The sequence below is a fragment of the Motacilla alba genome, chromosome 10 (genome assembly GCF_015832195.1).
Source record: "Motacilla alba alba isolate MOTALB_02 chromosome 10, Motacilla_alba_V1.0_pri, whole genome shotgun sequence".
Lineage (NCBI taxonomy): Eukaryota > Metazoa > Chordata > Aves > Passeriformes > Motacillidae > Motacilla > Motacilla alba.
In genome coordinates this window covers 12,071,404-12,091,023 of record NC_052025.1, presented here as the reverse complement: position 1 = coordinate 12,091,023, position 19,620 = coordinate 12,071,404, and the positions used below count along the sequence as shown (strand labels likewise).

At 39.3% G+C, this 19,620-nt stretch overlaps 1 protein-coding gene and 1 long non-coding RNA gene across 10 annotated transcripts in view; one reads left to right on the top strand and one right to left on the bottom strand.

The window, feature by feature from the left end:
* Window positions 1-19,620, top strand: part of IL16 (interleukin 16) — a 41,586-nt gene that overhangs the window by 1,984 nt on the left and 19,982 nt on the right. For 3 of the 5 annotated variants that reach the window (XM_038146944.1, XM_038146943.1, XM_038146942.1), the window contains exons 2-3: window positions 7,557-7,610; window positions 11,678-12,083. In XM_038146944.1, the coding sequence (XP_038002872.1) occupies window positions 7,561-7,610; window positions 11,678-12,083 (456 nt within the window). In that variant the 5' untranslated portion in view covers window positions 7,557-7,560. Of the gene's footprint in view, window positions 1-7,556; window positions 7,611-11,677; window positions 12,084-17,130; window positions 18,846-19,620 lie in introns of those variants that run through there. The other 2 variants (XM_038146946.1, XM_038146945.1) reach the window with 2 other exon arrangements.
* Window positions 1-19,620, bottom strand: part of LOC119705028 — a 43,834-nt gene that overhangs the window by 18,067 nt on the left and 6,147 nt on the right. For 3 of the 5 annotated variants that reach the window (XR_005258115.1, XR_005258114.1, XR_005258117.1), the window contains exons 6-11: window positions 17,114-18,239; window positions 16,285-16,418; window positions 9,533-9,625; window positions 5,544-5,644; window positions 2,372-2,538; window positions 887-1,139 (exon numbers count right to left, since the gene is read on the bottom strand). This is a non-coding gene — a long non-coding RNA (uncharacterized LOC119705028). The remainder of the gene's footprint in view (window positions 1-886; window positions 1,140-2,371; window positions 2,539-5,543; window positions 5,645-9,532; window positions 9,626-16,284; window positions 16,419-17,113; window positions 18,240-19,620) is intronic. The other 2 variants (XR_005258118.1, XR_005258116.1) reach the window with 2 other exon arrangements.

The window sequence follows — 19,620 nt, the reverse complement described above, 5'->3', positions numbered from 1 at the left end:
CTCTGTATTACAGTGTGGCACATACTGCACCCTGTGAGATAAACTGCATGCCTTATCCTATGGAATAAGCTTTGCATGCAATAGATTCTGCTTAACAGGACGTGGGTTGCAAGAATATCTTTACTTGACAACAGCAAATTCTTGTTTTTTTCTAAGAGTAGCTGTTAATTATTTTTTGTGTTGTCCTATTAAAAAAAAACAAAAACAAAAAACCAAATATTTAATAAATTTCCAGTACTTTTCATCAGAGAAATTCTCACCCCACACGCTTCTGAAAAGAAGGTAACCACAAGGCCATAACCCTCTTTCTTTGATGAGGACGAAGATTCAGAAGTGAGGAAAGCAAGCCTTGAGTCAAAACAGCAGGTCACCCTCAGAGCTGGAAGGAGATCTCCAGACTCAATTAGAGTGATCAGTCAAAAGTGAGCTGGGGCAGATTTGTACTGCTTTATAGTGCATTAGATGTGGTTGGTAAGATTCAGTTATGGGTAGTTTACTTCATTGGCCAAGACAGAAAGAAAAAAAACCCCTCAACTTACGCGACCCTCAAAGGTCTGGGTATTCTTGAGTGTTTATTTGAGTCAAGTCTTTAAAGATTCAGTCAATGAATAAAAAGACAACATTTATAATTAGTTTAAAAGGTGTTGAAATAAAAAAGAAAGAACCAGAGAAAGAAAATCGTGGGTAGTATTGGTGGTCATATTTTTGTATTGGAACATGATTTTGGACAATTTCTTGGGAGTTAAATCCCAGAAGAGGCTTCTTCTTTTGGGAAATCCAACTGAGACAAAGAATATAGCATCACTTCTTATGGAAATATCATTAGGTATTCTCTGGATCAAAAATGAGCATGCATAAGAAAAGGACACTGGAAAAGCTGAATTACCTAAGCACATCTGTGCTTCAGGGTCGAGGTCATTCAGTGGCCAGGTGCACCAAGGCTGCTCTAGGAGATGGATTGTGCTGAACCTCAGCACGCGGTTTCAGACCAGCTCTTTGAGTGTCTCCAGCCTTTCCAGAGAGTCAGTTCAGAAGTCAGCTGCGGGTCTGGAGGCAGAAAGTCTGTCCCACAATTCAGTTTATAGCTGCTCTTCCATGATCCCTCTCACTCCGTGGTCCTTCTGGTGATCATAAAAATTCTGGGGAAGGGATCATAGGTATTTGCTGTGCCATTACAGCAACTGTCAAGCTCTTTCGGGCCAACACAGAATAAAGGCAAATGAGGATACAGTGATGTTTAAAAGAAATGGTAACTAAGCAGCACAGCAGTCTGTCTGAGTGTATAGCAAGTTTTCAAGACTGGTGTAATAATATCTTTACATTCAGATTTGGTGCTTATTTTAAAAGATAAGCTTTAGCTGGAGTAGGAATTATTTTCATCAGTACAAATTACAGGTTAACATTTTCTCTTCAACAGGTTAATCATACTAGCTAATTAGAACAAAAACTTCTGGTCTTGAGAACTGATTCTGTAGAAAAATCAAAACCCAATATCAGGAATCCTCAGCTGAGATCTTTCAGCCACCAGCTCTAAACTGCTTAACTTTAGATAAGCTGTGCTCTGGAGGTGTAGGCTGATTTCAAAGTGTGGAAGCAAAGTAATCTCCCACAGACACTAAATCATAGACTGGTTGGGATGCTGCAGCTGACCCCAGCACCATTTATCACACCTATGACCATCAGATCTCATGAAGCACTAGAAGCATTATGTTTTGTGCCTTACCAGGGACCTATTTATGGGACAGATTATACTGTTTCCCTCCTGGGAAACCTGTAAAATACCCTGATTTTTCTGTAATGCTGGTGAGTGACGTACGTGGTGTGCACTGTGACTGAAGTCAGTGCTAAAAGCTACAGTATTGTAGCATTTAAAAAATGAGAGAGCTGCCATTGGAACTTTATACTGTTATCTTCAACACCACAAACAAAACCTGTCTGCTCAGCTTCATTCTGATTGTCACAGCCTTAGAGATAAGGTACAGCAGCAGAAATATGAAGGGTTCTCAAGACTTTTCTAATGCAGACTTAAGAAGCAGCCTGTGTTAAGTAGCTTTGCCTCTGCCAAGCTCCAGGGATGACAAATACTCAGAAATAGCTACTGCTTAAACCTTGTGCTTAAAATGACAACTCTACGAATGTGTTAAAGTCATTTTATTCAGACACTAATATCCAAGAGAAGAGGTTGTGTAATTCATCACCAATCACTGACAAAGCTAACTGAAAAAACAAACAAACAAACAAACAAAAAAAGACCAAACCAAACCATAACAACACCCCAAAACACTCTGCAATACCTTCTCCCCCTGAAAAAGCCCTAACAGACAACCCAACCCAACCAACCCAGGCATCCAGAGAGGACCATGCATGTTACCTCTGAAATGCTAAGGGATGACAAGCCCCTGACTCTGGTGAGCCTGAGATCAGACTGCTGGAGCAGGTGGTGCCTGGACCAGAGTGTGAAACATGGAGTAAATTCTGCCTCTGGTTCTCAGGTGGACTAAGTATATTCACCTTTTCAGTACTTCCATTCATTCACATCTGTTCAAGGAGGAAAGAAGGCAACAGCAACAAATATGACAAAATTCAACATGAATTTACAATAACAGGTTAAAAAAAGGGCAGGTCTAAATATACCTTTTAACAGAACTCATTAAAAATAAAGAGAATTTTTTTTATCATTTTTTGTAGGTAGAGTCAATTCAGTTTTCTTTTGCCATTTATGTTTTTTTTTTCCTTATAAATCATAGTTTGGCTATTGATAATTCTCCTTTCATTCAGCCTAAAGGGGCCTTTATGTATGCCTACAGTTTAGAGAACTATAAATTAAAGGAAATACTAAGTCAGATGAAAAAGGAGCATTATGTAGAAAGAAGGTAAAGTCATAACTTTTAAAAATATTTGTTTAAATTTGAATATGACACCATACAGGACAGCTCACATAATTGCTGCATTAAGTTATTAACTGTGTATTGGTCAATGGTTTAAAAAAAAAAGAGATGGACCTTTCCTTCAGTACTAGATATTCAGCAGCTTCATAGCTGACATAAATATTTAGTGCTTCCAAAACACAGCATAATGTCACACATAGTCTATGTACACACTATAAAAATATTAAAATAAAAATACAGCACACAACATTTAGCTGAAAGGGTGCCATTTTTGCCTCATGCACCCCTCCATGGCTACAGCCAGCAAACTTTACACTCATAGTGCTGTACTTTTTCAATCACACACTCTTAACACACTCACTTATGTGAATCACATGGGCTACTTTATAAACAAAGCATTGCATGCATAAAGTAACATATTCTTCGTGGAGTTCAAGGATGTGTTATCAAGATGAGGTAAAAATACTTTTTATGGGTGTACACTTAGTATTAGACCCTCTTGCATGGAACTATACAAGAAGTATTTTACTGCTCATCTCTGGGGCACTGCGGCAAGAGAGGTTAGTAGTCACAGAGTGGGAGTGCAAGTCATGAAACACTGTTTCTGGCAAGACAAGGTCTAGGAACTTTTATTAATTCACAGGAAAGCAATTCACTTGCAAATAGTCTAGGAGGCTGCAGAGCTGGATACCATCATAAAATAGTCAGGTAATAAAGTTCACAAAAGGAAGTGACTTTTTTCAAAAAGGATCTGAAGCAAAAGGAGGAGTTCCAAACATATGAAAGCAGTGTGATGCTGAAAGGAGGGAGAGAAGACAAAAAGATAAAAGTATGCAGAAAATAGAGGATGACATCAGTACAGAGATCAATGAGAAAAGTATTCCATGGAGATGTGAAGATCAGAATATTTTTCCAAGTACAAGAACTGAACAAATCTTAGAGGCAACAAATTTCAAACAATTACAAGGAAGTACATTTATATGTAACACATGAAACTCATTACCTGTGCATACTCTTGAAATCAGAAGCTTAATGGGAGCCAGAAATGGATAAATTACAGTTCTATTACACAGGATTCATTTCATGTGTAGAAGGGAAAAATATCTTTGTGATTCCTGGCATAAGTTAGGTACTAAGGAATAAAAGGAATTAAAAAGAGATTTACCTAATTTGACATTATGCAATACTTATGCAGGATGGGGCAGCTGTAACTTCTGCTAAAACAAGACTATCATACCATATCATATCATATCATATCATATCATATCATATCACATAATATCATGTCATGATATGTCCAAGCATTTTGGAATAATATACAAAACCCCACCCTACTCTATCAAGGTACTCAGAAACTCTTCCTGAATGCAAGCTCTATCTTGATTTTTTATTTTTTTTTTTTGAGTTAATCCCTTAAAAAAAATTGCTATCAGTTATTGCTGGAGAAGGATACTGGATTAGCTGGGCTAATATGGTGATGCAACATGCCATGTAGCTATGTTTTCATGGATGGAAGGGCAGTGTGAAAGTCATGAAACCCAAGACAGAGATGACTAATCCAGCCTGGCTTAGCAGCAGTGAGGGGATGGATTGTCCTTTGCAACATAACTATAGTCTGGAACATGGCAAATGTGAAAATTGTGGCTGTGTTTAAGGCATAAGTAAATTGTCAGTTTGCTGAACAATGTAAGGACAGGATAAAAACTTGAACACTCCAAACTATTGGCTTTCTTTCATATGAACACAAGCAGTATTTGGGGTTGGGTGGAGATCAGGACTGAGGCTGTTTCATCATTACTTAAATCTGCTTTGCCCAGTACTAATGTCCTGTTTAAATTTATACATTCCTTTTTGGAAAAGGTTATCACCAGTAGCAACAGGCAAAATATTTAGTACTGAATAGTCTACATGTTTGTCCTCTAGAACCCAAACCTGTGTATGTGGAAAATAATTTGAAGACAAGAGGGATCAGCTCCTGTATCTACTATAGTTCCAGACACATCCAGATTTCAGTCATGCAAAAGAGAAGAATTGCCATAACAATTGAGTGCAGTGGCTCTTCCCTTACCTTTACTCATTGCCAATAGATACTAACTCCAGACATCAGAAGAGCTACTCCATTTTATGGTAACTATCCCAGGGCAGGAGTATCACTCTATCTGTAAACTGCATTTTTGACTTTCATTCTGGAGCAGGAGTTGCTGCCCCCTCTGTATGCTATTCCCTTTATCTACAGATGTATATTTTCATCAATTCACCTCTTGGGGTAAAATCTCTGTCTGACTGAAATCAAAGACAAAACAGCTAACTTCAAAGTGCTCATGATTGCTGCTGCCTTCTTGTTCCCCATATTCATTATGGTTTAGATTTTAAGTATTTCCTTTTATTTGTTTGAACAATCTTTATTTTACCACATTCTTTTCCTGTACCTCAGATGAGAAGGAAAGAAAGAAACCACACTGATTTGCCTTATATTTCCTATTATCTCATAAACTTTTATCAATGTAGTCCTTTTCTGCATAGGAGAGTCCACATAATTTCAATCTTTTAATACAAAATTCCAGCCTCTGATCAGTGTTCATTGCCCTTTTCCTGCTACAATACCTTTGAGCTGAGTAATGAAGATTGACCACAATATCCAATATCAAAGCATACCATAAATACACGAGGCAGGCACAGTAGAGGTTCTCTCTCTCCTTTTCCTCATGGCTTCTAAAAACCTGCTTTTCTGTTCGCCACTGGGCACTGAACAATTACTGTACAGAGAAGATGGAAAAAACTGGAAAGGTTAGAGTAAAGCAACATGAAAAAACAGCCCCTCCTTGTGATATTTATGTTTCTGCTGCTGGCCCTGGCAGAAGCCCAGACTTGGAATGAACAAAACTCCCAGTGGCTTAGGGACTACATTATTCAGCCCATAGTCAGGAAATGCAAAAGCATGTGACAATGGGAAGAAATAAAGCAAGCTTTCCAATGCTTTTGAGCTTCCAGCTCAATCAGCTTGGATCAGAGCTCAGGGACTGTTGAGATTTTGTGTGAATGAGTTCTCTATTGCTAAACAAAAACATGTGTGTGTTGTAGTGAAAGACAGTAAAGTGGTAAACAGTCTGTGGCTTTGCTTCCTTGCTGATATTTCTTTTTTACAGTACTACCACTACATATAAAACCCCATTTTATGTACAAGGCCACTGTGCTCTCTCTTCAAATACAGTGACAAACTCTTTCCCAAAATACAAAGTCAGCTCCCTATTTCTCCTCCTTTCCAGGAAAGCTACTTCATAATTGTTGTTCACTACTCAGTGCCAAAGCTTTGTTCTCCTGAAAGAGTTGGGTAATGTTCCATGCCATTTGTTAACCAGTGAGTCAGGTAAAATCTCTGTCCTTTAGAGAAGATTTCTTTGCGGCACGAATATCCCAATAACATAGGTGTTAGGAAAATAATGTCAAATTCTCTCGATACATGTTTAAAATAAAGAATGTCCAAAATTGTATATCATGGACAGAGTTTTCCAGGATTCCTGTAGACACTGTACAGAGCAGAGATTTTATCTTCCCTTTTTCTCCCAGTATGGAATCATTCTCATGGGACAGATGTTTTTACAGTCTGTGTTTTACCTAGAAGCCATAGGATCACTAAACATGAGCCCCTATCCATGCAATATTTTAAACCTCTTCTATAAGTCTTCTCCCTCCTTTGCAAGGTTAATGACAGAGCAATAAAATCAGAACCTTCAAGACACAGAGGACAGCAGGTGTCAATGTGCTCTCATATTGACCATTTCCATGACCAGAGAGGGCCAGATTTATGATTACATTTTCCTGAAAAGCATGAGATTATGGTTTGTGAGAACATTCTAAAGAGGCCGGGCTATTTCAATAAACTAACATTAACTGATTCTGATACAATGTTTTCTTTTATGGATTTTTTTTTCAATTGAACAAACACCCTATGAATCTTATCACACAATTTCAATGAGAGCAAGCAAGTTTTTGCAGCAATGTTGCTATCTGTCAGTCTGAGCACAACTGAGGATCAGTGGGTAGGGACTGACATGATCTGTGTGATAAACAGTAATTTTCTGAGTCCTTGATCAGGTGGAATCATAAAGTTGCAGTCTAATCCATAAAGGGGAAAGTATTTAAGAACTGGGAGATTTAAGAGATTGTGCTCATGGTGAACAATACAGGGGTCTGGCATTCAAAAGTTGCTCCTCTTATATTTTGCTCCTGGAGCAGAATTTGTCTATGAAACTCTTACTAGCTTAATGTTAAAATATCAGCTGAAAAATACAAGAAGAATGTTTGCTGTCTCAGCTTCCAACAGAAAACCTTCCCTGGATTAGCACAGACTCTGCTGCTGCCCCAACTCCCCTCAGGTGGGTTTAACATGCCTGAACCCCATCAAACCTTGGACCAGAGAGCGATGGGTGAAAACAAATGACACAAACTCCTTAAATGGTGCTGCCATGTCCGGGTAGGTGGGAGCCTGCTGGAAACAGCTTCCCCAATACTGCATCCCATTGCTTTTGTTTATCTAGCCTTGCTGACATTTTCTTCAATTAGGAAACAATAGCTCCGTTCCAATGTACTGAGCACAATTACTGAAACTGAGTCACGTGGCACCAGGAGAGTGTGTTTTCAATTATTCACTCTGTCTTTTTTTGCCAGGCCTATGAAGAGGAACAGCCTTCTGCAGGAGTCAGGTTTGTCTGCCTCGCTGTTGTAAGTTCCTCCTTTTAAATTTTTATTTTACCATTAGGGTTTTTTTAATTATCATTTTTTAATTCTACTCTCTGAGAGTTTCTTACTCTTTATTAGAAAACTTCCAAATCTTTAGCTCTGCTTTCTGTGGGGAAACCCTAGACATCTGCAACACTTCAGTGCTAATAGTACTGCGCAGCAATGAATCTGAATAAGATCACAAGATCTAGATTAAATTAGGATGCAAGATCTAGATTAAAAGAGGATGCTGCTAGCACTTGGTAATGCAAAACTCATCTTGTTCTTGCTAGTAAAGTCCTGTATTTCCTACTGTCTGGTTAACAGCAGAGCATTCGCATTCAATCTGGGAGCTACACCAAATTATTTGTATCTTGTAAATGCTTGGTTTAATATCCAACCAAAAATTTGAACCAAATGGCTACAGCTCAGATCATGTATTTTGTTTGTAGAAGACAGTCTGAGTTTGGGTTTTAAGATTTAAGGCTGGAAAAATAAAGCTTGGGGGGAAAAAAAAAGAAACATAGAAGGAACATTTGGTTTGCATTACAAACCACAGACAGCTTCCATCAGGCAAGCTGGAGGTATAAGAATGGCAAAAGAAAATGACAAGCAGTGAGTGCACTGGAGAAAAAGATGAATGGTTTGGAGAATTGACTTTGAAGTAATTGTCCATGGCCATCAATATCTCAAATTAAATTTGGTGGAAGATGGCAATGAATCATAAAGCTTCTCTGGTACTTGTGATATTGTATGCTGTGTAAAATAGCATTTCTGGTTATTTTTATTGGAAAACTTATAGACTATGTTTTTGGTACCTCCTACATTTCTGTCACTTATGCAACCCTGAATCAGCAGCTCTGGAAAGAATGTTGCCTTAGTTAAGACTTGTGATCTAATACTTATAGCAAGAACAAGTATTTAACTGGAAATCTTCAGGTCTAGTGGGTTTATTTTCACATCAGCCCCTGTCTCACTGTGGGATTGGGTAAGTCATTCAGGGTTAAACTTGGTCTTTGAGTGGATGGAGCTCTCATGGGGGCAGGGGAGGAGGAAACAGCTGATGGAGCAGGGCAAAGAGTTCTCTCTGCATAAAATAAAATTCCTCAGGAGCATTACAGCGGGATGGGAAAGCAGGATGCACTTAGACCCGTGTTTCCTTCACTTTTTCAACAGGTGTTTCCATCATCCTTGCATCCCAGATGTTTAGCAGAGCCAGAGATGCACCTCTTGGACATTTAGTACTGATGGCAGTTCTCCCTTAAGCCCACTAGCTTCAGGCAGAGCAAGCAAGGACTTCATTCTAGCATGCCAGTCTCCAGAGAGCTGCATTCTGACCATTAAGCTATCAAGTCCTCTGCTTATCCAAATGCTTAAAAGCTCTTTTAAAATTCTTCCTCTTTGAGAAAAGTAAGAGTGTGTTTAATGTTTGTTCAAAATTGAAATACTTGAATGAAAAGTATTCTTTCCTTTAGTTTCTCCACATAGGCAGGATTGTTTAGGTCTGAATGTGCAGCTTGGGTACATTTGTGATGGTGTTACCTGTGTATAATAGCAATTGCCAGTATCACTGATCCCTACAGCAGATTTTCAAGTGATGCACATTCCACTCACCTCCAGCTCTGTTGCTTCCTACCCAGGTGCTGAGAGTAGAGACTTGCAGAAATTCCCTTCACCCCAGCCATTCTTTCTTTTTCAACTCCTCATCCTGGTCTAATAGGCCAGATTGCATTTTTACATTTAGACACACAGGAAACACAACATCATAGGCTTAAACAATTTCCTAATACAGTGGAGACGGTAACAGGGATTTCTGAATTCAAAAATTTAGTTCATGTATATGATGGTAGACTAAGGCTTTAGGCTTATCAAAACACTAAAAAGTGCATTTTTAAAAAGTCACAAAGAAGATCTCCAAACCTTACATTCGTGTGCTCTGTGTCACAGGAAGAGAGCGTGGCTGTGCTGCTGGGCAGCTCTCAATCACACCAAACTTGTCACTCATGAGAGAGGCTACTCTGAAAAAAAAGAAAAAAGTTGAATGTTCTGTGAACTGAAGGGGAGGGAGAATATCCAAGTCCAGTTTGACCCTGAAAGCTTTCCTCGTGCCAATGTCAGGGAGGCTGGGAGCCCAGTGACTTCCATTCCCCTTTCCAACCCAGCGGGGTCAGACTTCCCCAGGACACACAGAGAGGGCAGAAAGCCCACCAGCTTTGGGGAACTTGACATATTCTGGCTACTTTCAAACTTTGCCCTGGAATAGTGGCTTGCTAGGAAATCCCTGGAGTTCCAATAATCAGGGCATGAGTTTCTGAAACGTTAGGGATTTTGTTCTGGAAAAAGAGACATAAGAGCTGAGCAATAAAAGGACTGGTGTGACAGAAAATATGATGGAAAGCTGTAGAAGCATTACCTATCCAAAAACACCAGAAAAGACTGCACGAAAAAAACATCCTTCTCCCTGGGACATCTCTGCCGCACTTGAAAATTGTTGTATTTTTACAAATTCAAGCAAATTCACATTCATGCTGAACTGTGGATTTCTCCAGCAATGCCATATAGCTCCTTTAGGCAGGTGCTCAGTGGCATAGTGTTTATCATCTCCTTTTGTTTTTTCTGTTTAATTGTATGAGAATAAAACCCCAAGAAAAATAATCCTGCAGCTTTATTAACATGCTGACTTGGATTTATTATCCTGGCTTGGTCTGAGTTTGTGGGCCTGTGTTTATTGTTGTGGCTGTAAGGAGCCTTTAGAAAATCTGCCATTTTGCTTTCTGTTTCACCCGTGGAACTTCAGGTACAAAGTGCATATATATATATATATATATATATATATATATATATATATATATATATATATATATATATACTTAATTCTGCATAGAAACAGGGGAAAAAACCCAAACCAAGTGCAACAACTCAGTTTAGAGCACAATGGACAAACTTCTCTCAATAGGAGACCTGAGAAATGCTTTTCAAACTACATTGATTTTCAGTTTTGTGTATAACACCTACAGCATCTTTGATTTATGCAAGTACTTACATTTCAATTGGTATTTTCTCTAGAATTACAACATTGGCATCAGTTAGGGTCTCTGAGGAGAACAGAAAAGTTTGTGTAGTAAATATTATGATAAAACTTAGGTGAGAGAGTCAAAGTAATTAATTTAGATGTCCCTTGTTGAATTTTTGGTGCTGATACATGCCTACCAGAGCATTTCTAGAAAACATTTTTCGAAAGAGTTTTAACCAGTTTGTTATCTTTAAATGCTCATTAAGTTACTCATTTACAAAAGCTCCAAATTTTGCTATGTTTTGATGGTGTATATTTTTTCCAATTTATCTTAATTTTATATGTTGAATCATGTGCTGAAATAAACCATTTCTGTAATAGGACACTTTTTGATTGATGTACTGGAGCTGTATTCCTTTATAGAATTCAATCCCTAATCAGATATTCACATCTTAAGTGCTTCACTGGATCCCTCTGTTACTCTTAAATGCACAGTCTGAAGTGAGTTCTGGTTTGCAAAGGTGGAAGTTTTATGGCAGCCTGACATTCCTTACTCTCTCAAGGCTAAGATCGACTTTTGCTAAACCACTTACAACTCGGATGTGCCAGGCAGAGAATTTAGAGTTGACAATTTGATTAATCTTCTTTGAATTATAGTGGTTTCATGAATCAAACTTCAGAAGGAGCTTCTTCTTCCCAAATAATATTAGGAGGATAGAGTAATGCTTTTAAAGTAGCTTCCTTTTCAATTTGGGATTTCAACATGCAAATTCAGCAGATGCCCAAAGCAAGCAGACAATGGCAGCATCACAAACATTTATTAAAAGCACTCCACTCTGCTTGGGTAACATGGCAAGAGAATGAAAAGGTGAAGGAGGATCTAGGAGAGCTCTGTATAGAAGCAGAATTAGCAAGTCATGAGATATCACGTGGCTGTTCTCAGACTGAAAGGCTCTGTTGATTCGATTTATTCATTAGGGCTTTCCAGTAGTGTAGGTTATTAAGTGGGAGAAAGTAGGGTATATTACAACTTACTTTTATATTTCCTTTCCTGGAGGATATTTAGCACCACAGAAGCAGAGAAAACTACTGAAAGTATCATGCCACACAAATGGGAGAATGATAGGAAAAAGAGCAGCAGCTCTCTGAAGATGGATCAAAAGAACAATGCTGGGAACAGGAAGTCAAGAAAGTTTCGCTCCATTTCAAGATCACTCATCCTCTGCAATGCCAAAACCAGCGATGATGGGTCAAGTCCCGATGAGAAATGCCCTGATTCCTTTGAGATCTCTACCAGCTGGGGTCAAGAGGATTTTGACTGCTGTCCCAGAACTCAGCTGCCAAGCACATCAGAGGCAGAGGACAGCCCCCCTGATCCTCCACGTGTGGTCACCAGCATTCTCCAGTCCAAAGCTGCAGCAAATGAGAACTGCAACAACACGAGAAGAAAGTTCCTCACCAAGGTAGGCAACTTGTGCTGTGTATTGTAATGTTTCCCACTGCAGTAGCTCCTAAATGGATTAATTATTATTTCTCGGGAACCTAGGGTTCTACTTGGCTTTTTCAGAGTCTATGAACCTGCAGTGCTCCTGCTCTGCATAAAAGGCATGAAAATATACTGGCTTCCCTGCTGTGCTGTTACACTCTGCTGAAGCACAGTCTGCTGAAATCAGTGCCTCTAGGCCACTGTCAGTGTTCAGACAAGTACTGCTGGCGTGTTCTATCTGCAAGAGACTCTTCAGCTCAAAATATAAACCTGTCACTGTAGCAAAGTGCTCTTGCAGTGTGATACCCTGATATCTCACAAGCCATGCAAGCATGAATTATATTAATACTGTGTCAGACACAGGAGGTTCAGTAGGCAGACGCTCTTTCCCTCTGATTCAGGAAGAAGGTATTGATGGCTCTAAAACCACCAGAGATGTCACATTTCCTAGAGATGTGAAAAGTACAAGAGCCTCATATTACAGTGTTATTCTTTAATCAGCTATATGAACCCTAACAATGTTTCAGTCTGAGCAATGTAATTTAAATAGTTTTAGAAAGTTCTTTCAGTAGGATAGTCTAATTTTTCCACTTTCTCTCTACCTGCTGCTGTCATGTGTGAAAGGGACCTCACTGCAAGTGTCATCCTAGCACCTCCTTCATTACATGCCTTTTATCTGTGCAGATACGGGCTTATGTGAAATAATTGATTATTTCACCAAAATAGTTGTTCTTGTATATTCTATTTTATTTTATATAAAATAAAATATAGATTGGCTAAAATTAGACATCTATGTCTAAACACACAGTGGCACAAGTGGTACTGAAAATCAGAATCTCCCCTTACCCTTGGTAATGACCACAGCATGCCTAGCATCACAAAGACTGCAGCAGGATGAATGCAAGATGTTCCCACCTGTGGCAAAGTCCCAGCAGGAAGACAAAACCAAATCAACTTGCTATTGCATTTTGACAGAAAACAAGACCCAAGTCCCAAAACTCACTCAGTTCCCTGCAAAACCATACCAACTCCTCCTTTTTGGAAACAGTCCTTATGCACCCTGCTGATGTCTCTGTGAGTGAAGAAGGAGCTGGCCTCTGTGCACTCCCCCATCTTCTCTTTTCAACAGTTGAAGCACTTAGGTGTGTGTCAGCTGCCGCAGTCTATTTCCTTGCACATCTCCTGTGTGTGCAGGACTCCAATAACTGCTGTGATCCATACCCACGTGCAACTCCTCAGTATCTTATCTCAGACTGGAAGTTTAGATCGTTTGCTTGTATAGCTGGCAAGCAGCTAAAACAGAGATCTGGGGAACAGAGTAAGTCCCACAATGCCTTTGTACATATAAAATAGAACTGCTAAGGATATAAATCCACCCTTAGGCTGAAGCATCAGTGTCACTGAAGAACATGTGTCGGATGCTGACATAAATTAGTCAGCAGCTCAGTCCCTCACAGCAGCATTTGGGTTGCTTAGTGCTGCTGTAGACTATGAGTACCATTAAATTCCCACTCCAGAGCTCTCATACCTATCTAAACCTCTTCAAATGCTGCTTGCTAATCTTCCATACCTTTCAGAGTCACAGATCAATGAGTGATTCTAAAGTCTTATCTTGGCTTGCTAAGTAGGATGAACGTTGGTAACAGCCACACCAACCCTGTCCTGTGCTGTTGAGGCTTTTCCCCTAGAGTATGAAAGCAGTGATCTCTACCTTCCATATGGCAGAAGCCTGTCAGAACAATCTTCCTGTACCACATGTCTTACAAAGCTTAAGCCTTCTCTCTTTAAGAAGTCAAACAGGCATTTTTTTCATGTCCCAGTGTAATTCTCTCTCCTCCATCTAAATGTGACACTTCAGAAATTAATGATGTGTGACTCAGAGCTGAAGAATCCTTGTCTTTGTTCAAGAAAATTGATTCCATTCTTTCTGTGGTGTTCATAAGGATATTCCACTATTCTTCTGCTTTCCAGCACCTCCAGCCCTAAGCGTGACTCTGAAGGTGTTAATAACTCCCACAGAACTGAACAACTTAATATTGCTGTCACAAGGAAGGAGAGAAGAATGCTTAAAAGTGCTGCATGATTTAATGCTCCCTGTGCATTTCTTCTCCAGAGTAAGGAGGAACCTGTAACATCAGTATTCAAAATGCAAATTCCTTTCTTTCTGTTGAAAACCTTAAGTGCCTCTCTGAGCCATACTCTACTGACTGCATGGGATTCACCATAAGCAAGAAATGATTAGCAAATCAGTGTTGCAGGACTAAATAACAGAGGGCTTTTTTTCCCCTCCTCTAATATTCTGTCAGCAATGAGAACAGATAAACTGTCTTATAATTCATTTGGTTTCTGTGACCCACTATTCACTTATACTGACTATTCCTTGCTGAGTCTAGAGGCTCAGCAAGGAATACCCTGGTGTCACTTGTACAGACACTTTCTGAGATGAGGTGTGCTTGGTCTGGTATTCTGGACTGCCAGCTGGTCTATGTATAAACAAGCAGATCTCCTTTACAGTTTGCTTCTCATAAAATCAGCAATTTTCACATGGCCTGAAAGAAACAACCCAAAGAAATGGTCAGCAGTATCTGATACCCTGAGCACAGACACAGAAGACACTGTAGAAGATGTCTTTGCCTGCTCAGACTGAAATCACTCCAGTTGTTGGAGAACTGGGCAGGAATAGATGATCTCTTGAGTGTGAGAGCTGCTGCAAGAAGCACTTCAACTACTCCAAGAAGCATTCCATCACATCTTCCCAACATCCCCAAAACCCTGGGAAGCGCTGAGAGCTACCAGTGGGGCTGGTAGCAGGGTTGAAATAGCATCTAGGATAAACTAGAATAGAAAAGGGCTGAATTCTGATGAAATAAATACAGGAACTAAGCTGACCTGACTGCAGGGCTCTACTTGGTTCTAGAAACTTCTGCACTCTTTTTTCCTTTAGTCCCTGACTCTCTGCTTGAAGGAGGGAAAAGGAAAAAGGTAATTTTTCTCATTTGGTCATCAGCAGAATATAATTTTATTAAGTTGCCTTGATGCAAACACCAGTTAGCTGGCCCTTTGGTACCAGGACAAGTGCTATGGCAACAGACTGTAATGTCTCAAACACAAGCCCACGGGCAGGATGGAAAACCAAGGCCAGGAGAAGAGACTGCATTTATTTAGATATTTATGTGTTCTCCTCAGTTTTCACACTTCTCTCTGTCTGCCCAGCTTTCTGTTGCATTTAGTGCACATCACCAGGTCATCCTCAGAGCAAGCTGGGAGAGGAGCTGTTCCATTAATACAGCATGTGGTGCAAAATGCAGGCCAGCAAAGGCTCCCAGGAAAACACACCAAAGGGCAGATGACAGGGGAAAGGTGCTTCTGTAACATCTGATGAGCTGAATTGTCAGTCTAGGGCAAAGCTTGGTCTCATGCCCTGTTCCTTGCATCATCCTGGCTTTCCAGCTTCTGCCATTTTACTGGTTTCAAAGGGAATATGCTGCTGGGAAAATGAATTACATCTACTATAAATATTTTTAAAAGACCAAGGCATTGGGCTAGGGTACGTCAGAGCCAGTGGAGTGAGTTTATGCCAGAGAGACTCTGGCCCTTTCTGTCAGAACTGATGCAGAAAAAAATTGCTCCTTGAAGAAAATCCCCCAAGACCATATTCTCTCAAAAATCCCAGCCATTTCACAGTCATAAGATTATGAAAGACCAGAAAAACTAAATATTTTAATACATTATTTTACTGCTGTTAGATATATTTTTCCTTTTCTTTTTCTTTTTCTTTTTTTTTTAAACCAGCAGTCAATTAGCTCATTGTCATGCACTTGGCTAACTGAGTCCAAGACCTTACTTGAACTAGCCTTGTATAACATTTCAATTCAGACAATCTAACTACTGTGTCTTACTTTAAGAGTGCACAAAAGTTTTTCAGTTTTCCACAGATGCCATGGTTACCCTTATTTCTAAACAACATCTGGAATTAGATGTTTTGAGATGGGACTCTGGGTTAGAAATGTCTAATGAAAGCATGAAGGAAAAAGGAATCTTTTAAATGGCAGATAAAAAACATCCTCAGAAGCTTTGCATTTTGGATGACAAAAAACGGGAACAGGAAGAGAGAGTTGGCCTGGATGTACAAATTACTTTTCCAGAACAAAACACAAGAAAAGTTAATCTATGCTCACCTGTGGAAAATTCAAGAAGGCTCTGAAATTCCTTTCATTTTTATCTTTCAGCCAAGCAGACTCAGTTTAAATACAAATTTTGCTTTGTGTGGAACTTACAATGCAGATAAAAGTTTCCTTAGAGTCCCGAAGTGCTGGAAGACAAAGCAGAGAGTTTGTTCACTGGCAGAAAATACATGTTTAAATATATGTTCTAATAATGAAGAGACAAGGTTGACCTGGGATCCACCTGCCCCCACCTCAAACCTGACAACCTTCTTTTAGCAAATTTTCAGTACTCACTGTATTCAGACCTACAAATTACCTTTCCAAACAATCAGAACACTTTAAAAAGGAAAATGATGTAAAAATAAATACTGTCTTTACTCTTGGAACCATCAGCAGTATTTCTATGCATAAAATAATCAGAGACAGGAAAAAAATGTTAAAGAATTAAACCCAAAGCAAATTGACTGCAGGCACAAGAATTGGTCAAACATTTATTTTTCTGAAGAACAGCTTTTATTAATTTTCTGTCATGTTGCAATAACTTGGATATGAATATAATGATCTATATCCAGGACCCAAAAAATACAGATGTTGACAACATACAGATATTTGCCACATGTCCATAGACCAATAAAAACTTTTTTTTAAAGTAATTCACCTAAATGAATTGCAGCAAGGATTGAGACACGAAGCTAATTTGAAATGTAGCCCGGGTAATATGTAATATAGCCTGGGTAATATGACTAAACAAAATCTAAACAAAAATTGTTCCCAGGATTTTTCTGCTGTGTACAAGGGATTTAACCTCTACTTTCCTAGTGACTAAGTGCATGCAACTTACAGTTCTTGGAAAAAATCTTCATATCAGTTTTGATTTGGTGATGTTTCATATGGATGTCCCAGTACAACCCAGAATTTCCAGCCTGGCACATGCCCCATTGTGCAAAATACAGTCTCTTCCCCAAAAGAGTTTCATGGTGCTGCAATGAAAAACCTCAGAGCCAAACCAACTGCTCTCTGTGATGTCCTGTGAAACTGGGCAGAGACACAACACTTTTGGACAATTAATTAGGAGGATATTTATACACATGATAAACATAGTAGCTATGTACTGTGAACAAACTATAGGACTCAGCTTTTCACAGAGATGAGTTGAGGACAGTCTGAAAAGGCCTATGAAAATCAATAAAATGAAGTGTGGAGAACAGCTGTGCAAAGTTGTGTGTGTGTGTGACAGGTGCCTGTGAGAAGATATGTGTATCTTTCAAGGGAGCATTTCACAAGAGTAGGGACTCCTAAGAAGAGAAGCTGGCAAGTCCAAACTTGAATTCTGACTACAGGAAATAGAAAGAAAATTACTTTTTTAAACACTGAGTTTTTAATACCATTATTCTTTCACAACAGCCCCAATCCACAAGCAGCTGACATCTCAGAAATACTCAGCCAAATGGCAGAATAATTTCCTGTCTTTAATATCTATCTTACATTTCTCTTGTTTTACAACAAGCATACCACCTTATTGAAAACCCTTTGAGTTTCAATGGATGCTCCATGTATGCAGAATCTGACCTGTAATGTCATAATCCTACCTGAAATAAAGGACAGTGCAAACAAATAGAAAAGGAAACTCACATTTTTTGCTACTCAAGATCTCAAATTTTAAGGCATCAGAATGTTAACCTTTATTTTGTTACTGTGCTGAAGACCTCAAAGAACTGCCATAAGATGATTAAAAAAAAGAGAACATAATGTAATCCTGATTTCAAGTAAGTATTTCCCAAGATATTTATCTTGGGTGAAAAGTAAATATAAAAGCTCCAAAACTAATATTAGAGTTCAAGCAACTGGTTTAAGATAGAACTCTGTCCATGCTTATATCCTTACCAACATATTACTCACCAGAAAAATTCTTCATGAACAAAAAAGGCTTCGTAAAATTCAGACACTCCTCATCAAAGGCAGACAATCTGGAATGTAAGCAATCCCACAGAGTTAACGAGTCAGTCAATACAAGTATAGCCCTTATCCATTACCTACTGAATTCAGCCCAGGGCCCCAAGTCAAGTATTTAATTCATTCACAGCCTTAGATTTACTCTGGCAGGATTCAGAATGGGAGCCACGCTTTGGCAGTCAGCCTGAAAGATAATGACCTTTATTGACATTGCTGTAATTTGCATTTTGTGTTTGCTGTCAATTAGGAATGATGCGATACCTATTGATTTTTGCTGAAGCAGCACAATGATTCTCATCCTCAGGGCTGGATGAACTCTGCCTAGGGTGGAAATGAAGCCCTACTGATGGTGAAAGTGGCTACACAGCTTTCCTTGTGCTCTCAGAGGACTACAGATTACTGGAAATAGTTTCTGCCACTTTGACCAGGGGCCCTGAGAGCAACACAGACAGTTGACCACTGTTATGTTTTGTGGCCTGTCCTAACATATGAAATTTGCCTCCCCTTCAGAAATCTATACCTCAGTCATACAAATCTCTTGGGAACAAGCCGGGACCCAGGATACACTGAGAGCCCTCTTCACTTTGTGGAGTATGGAGAGGCTGGCAAGGGCAGAGGAGGTGGGTTCAGTTGGGAGCAGAATAAGTGAGAAACTAATGATTCTCTTGAATCAGGAGAAATACTAAGCAAATGGAAAAGAAATTGTGTGCTAACTTTCCAGCTTTCCTCCTCTCTTTGAAAGTTTTAGGCGTTCACATTTGTGCCACAGGAGTGTATTTTCTAGTCAAATGTGTTGTGCTTCATGTGCTTAGTTGCTCCATTCTTTGATTTCCATATATGTCTCAAAGCACTACTTCTCCTTCTGAATGGCCCTGTGTTAATGATTCATAACTGCATTAAAGATATGCTTACAATTAGTCCTCCAGATGCAATGCAGACTACAGCAATTTCAACCAGTCTGGAGTGGACAAAAAATTTTCCACTGCTGCAGACCTCTCTGGTCCCCTGCCCCCACTTAACAAGTCAGCAGCAGGGGTGAAGCTTTTAGTGTTTTGTATACAGTTATTTTACTTATTTTCCATTAAGACCTCTTCTGTTTTCCAGAGATTTTTTTTTTTTTTTAATTTTCTGGCATGTGTTTATTTTTCTCCCAGTCTATTCTTACAATAGTTAGCATAGACAAAGTCTACCCAGTTGCTATGAAAAGTCTGTTATTTGTTCTCTTCCTCATGCAAAGGGACACTATATTGTAATTCTTCCCTCTTGTAGTCAGAAGCCACTGAAGTCCTAAGGAAAATAACTCCTGTAAAACACTGACTCTATAACAGCATTGTTTTTTCTCAAATATACAGTGTTAAAGGCTCCTGTTCTCCTGGGAGACAACCTGGTTCTAAG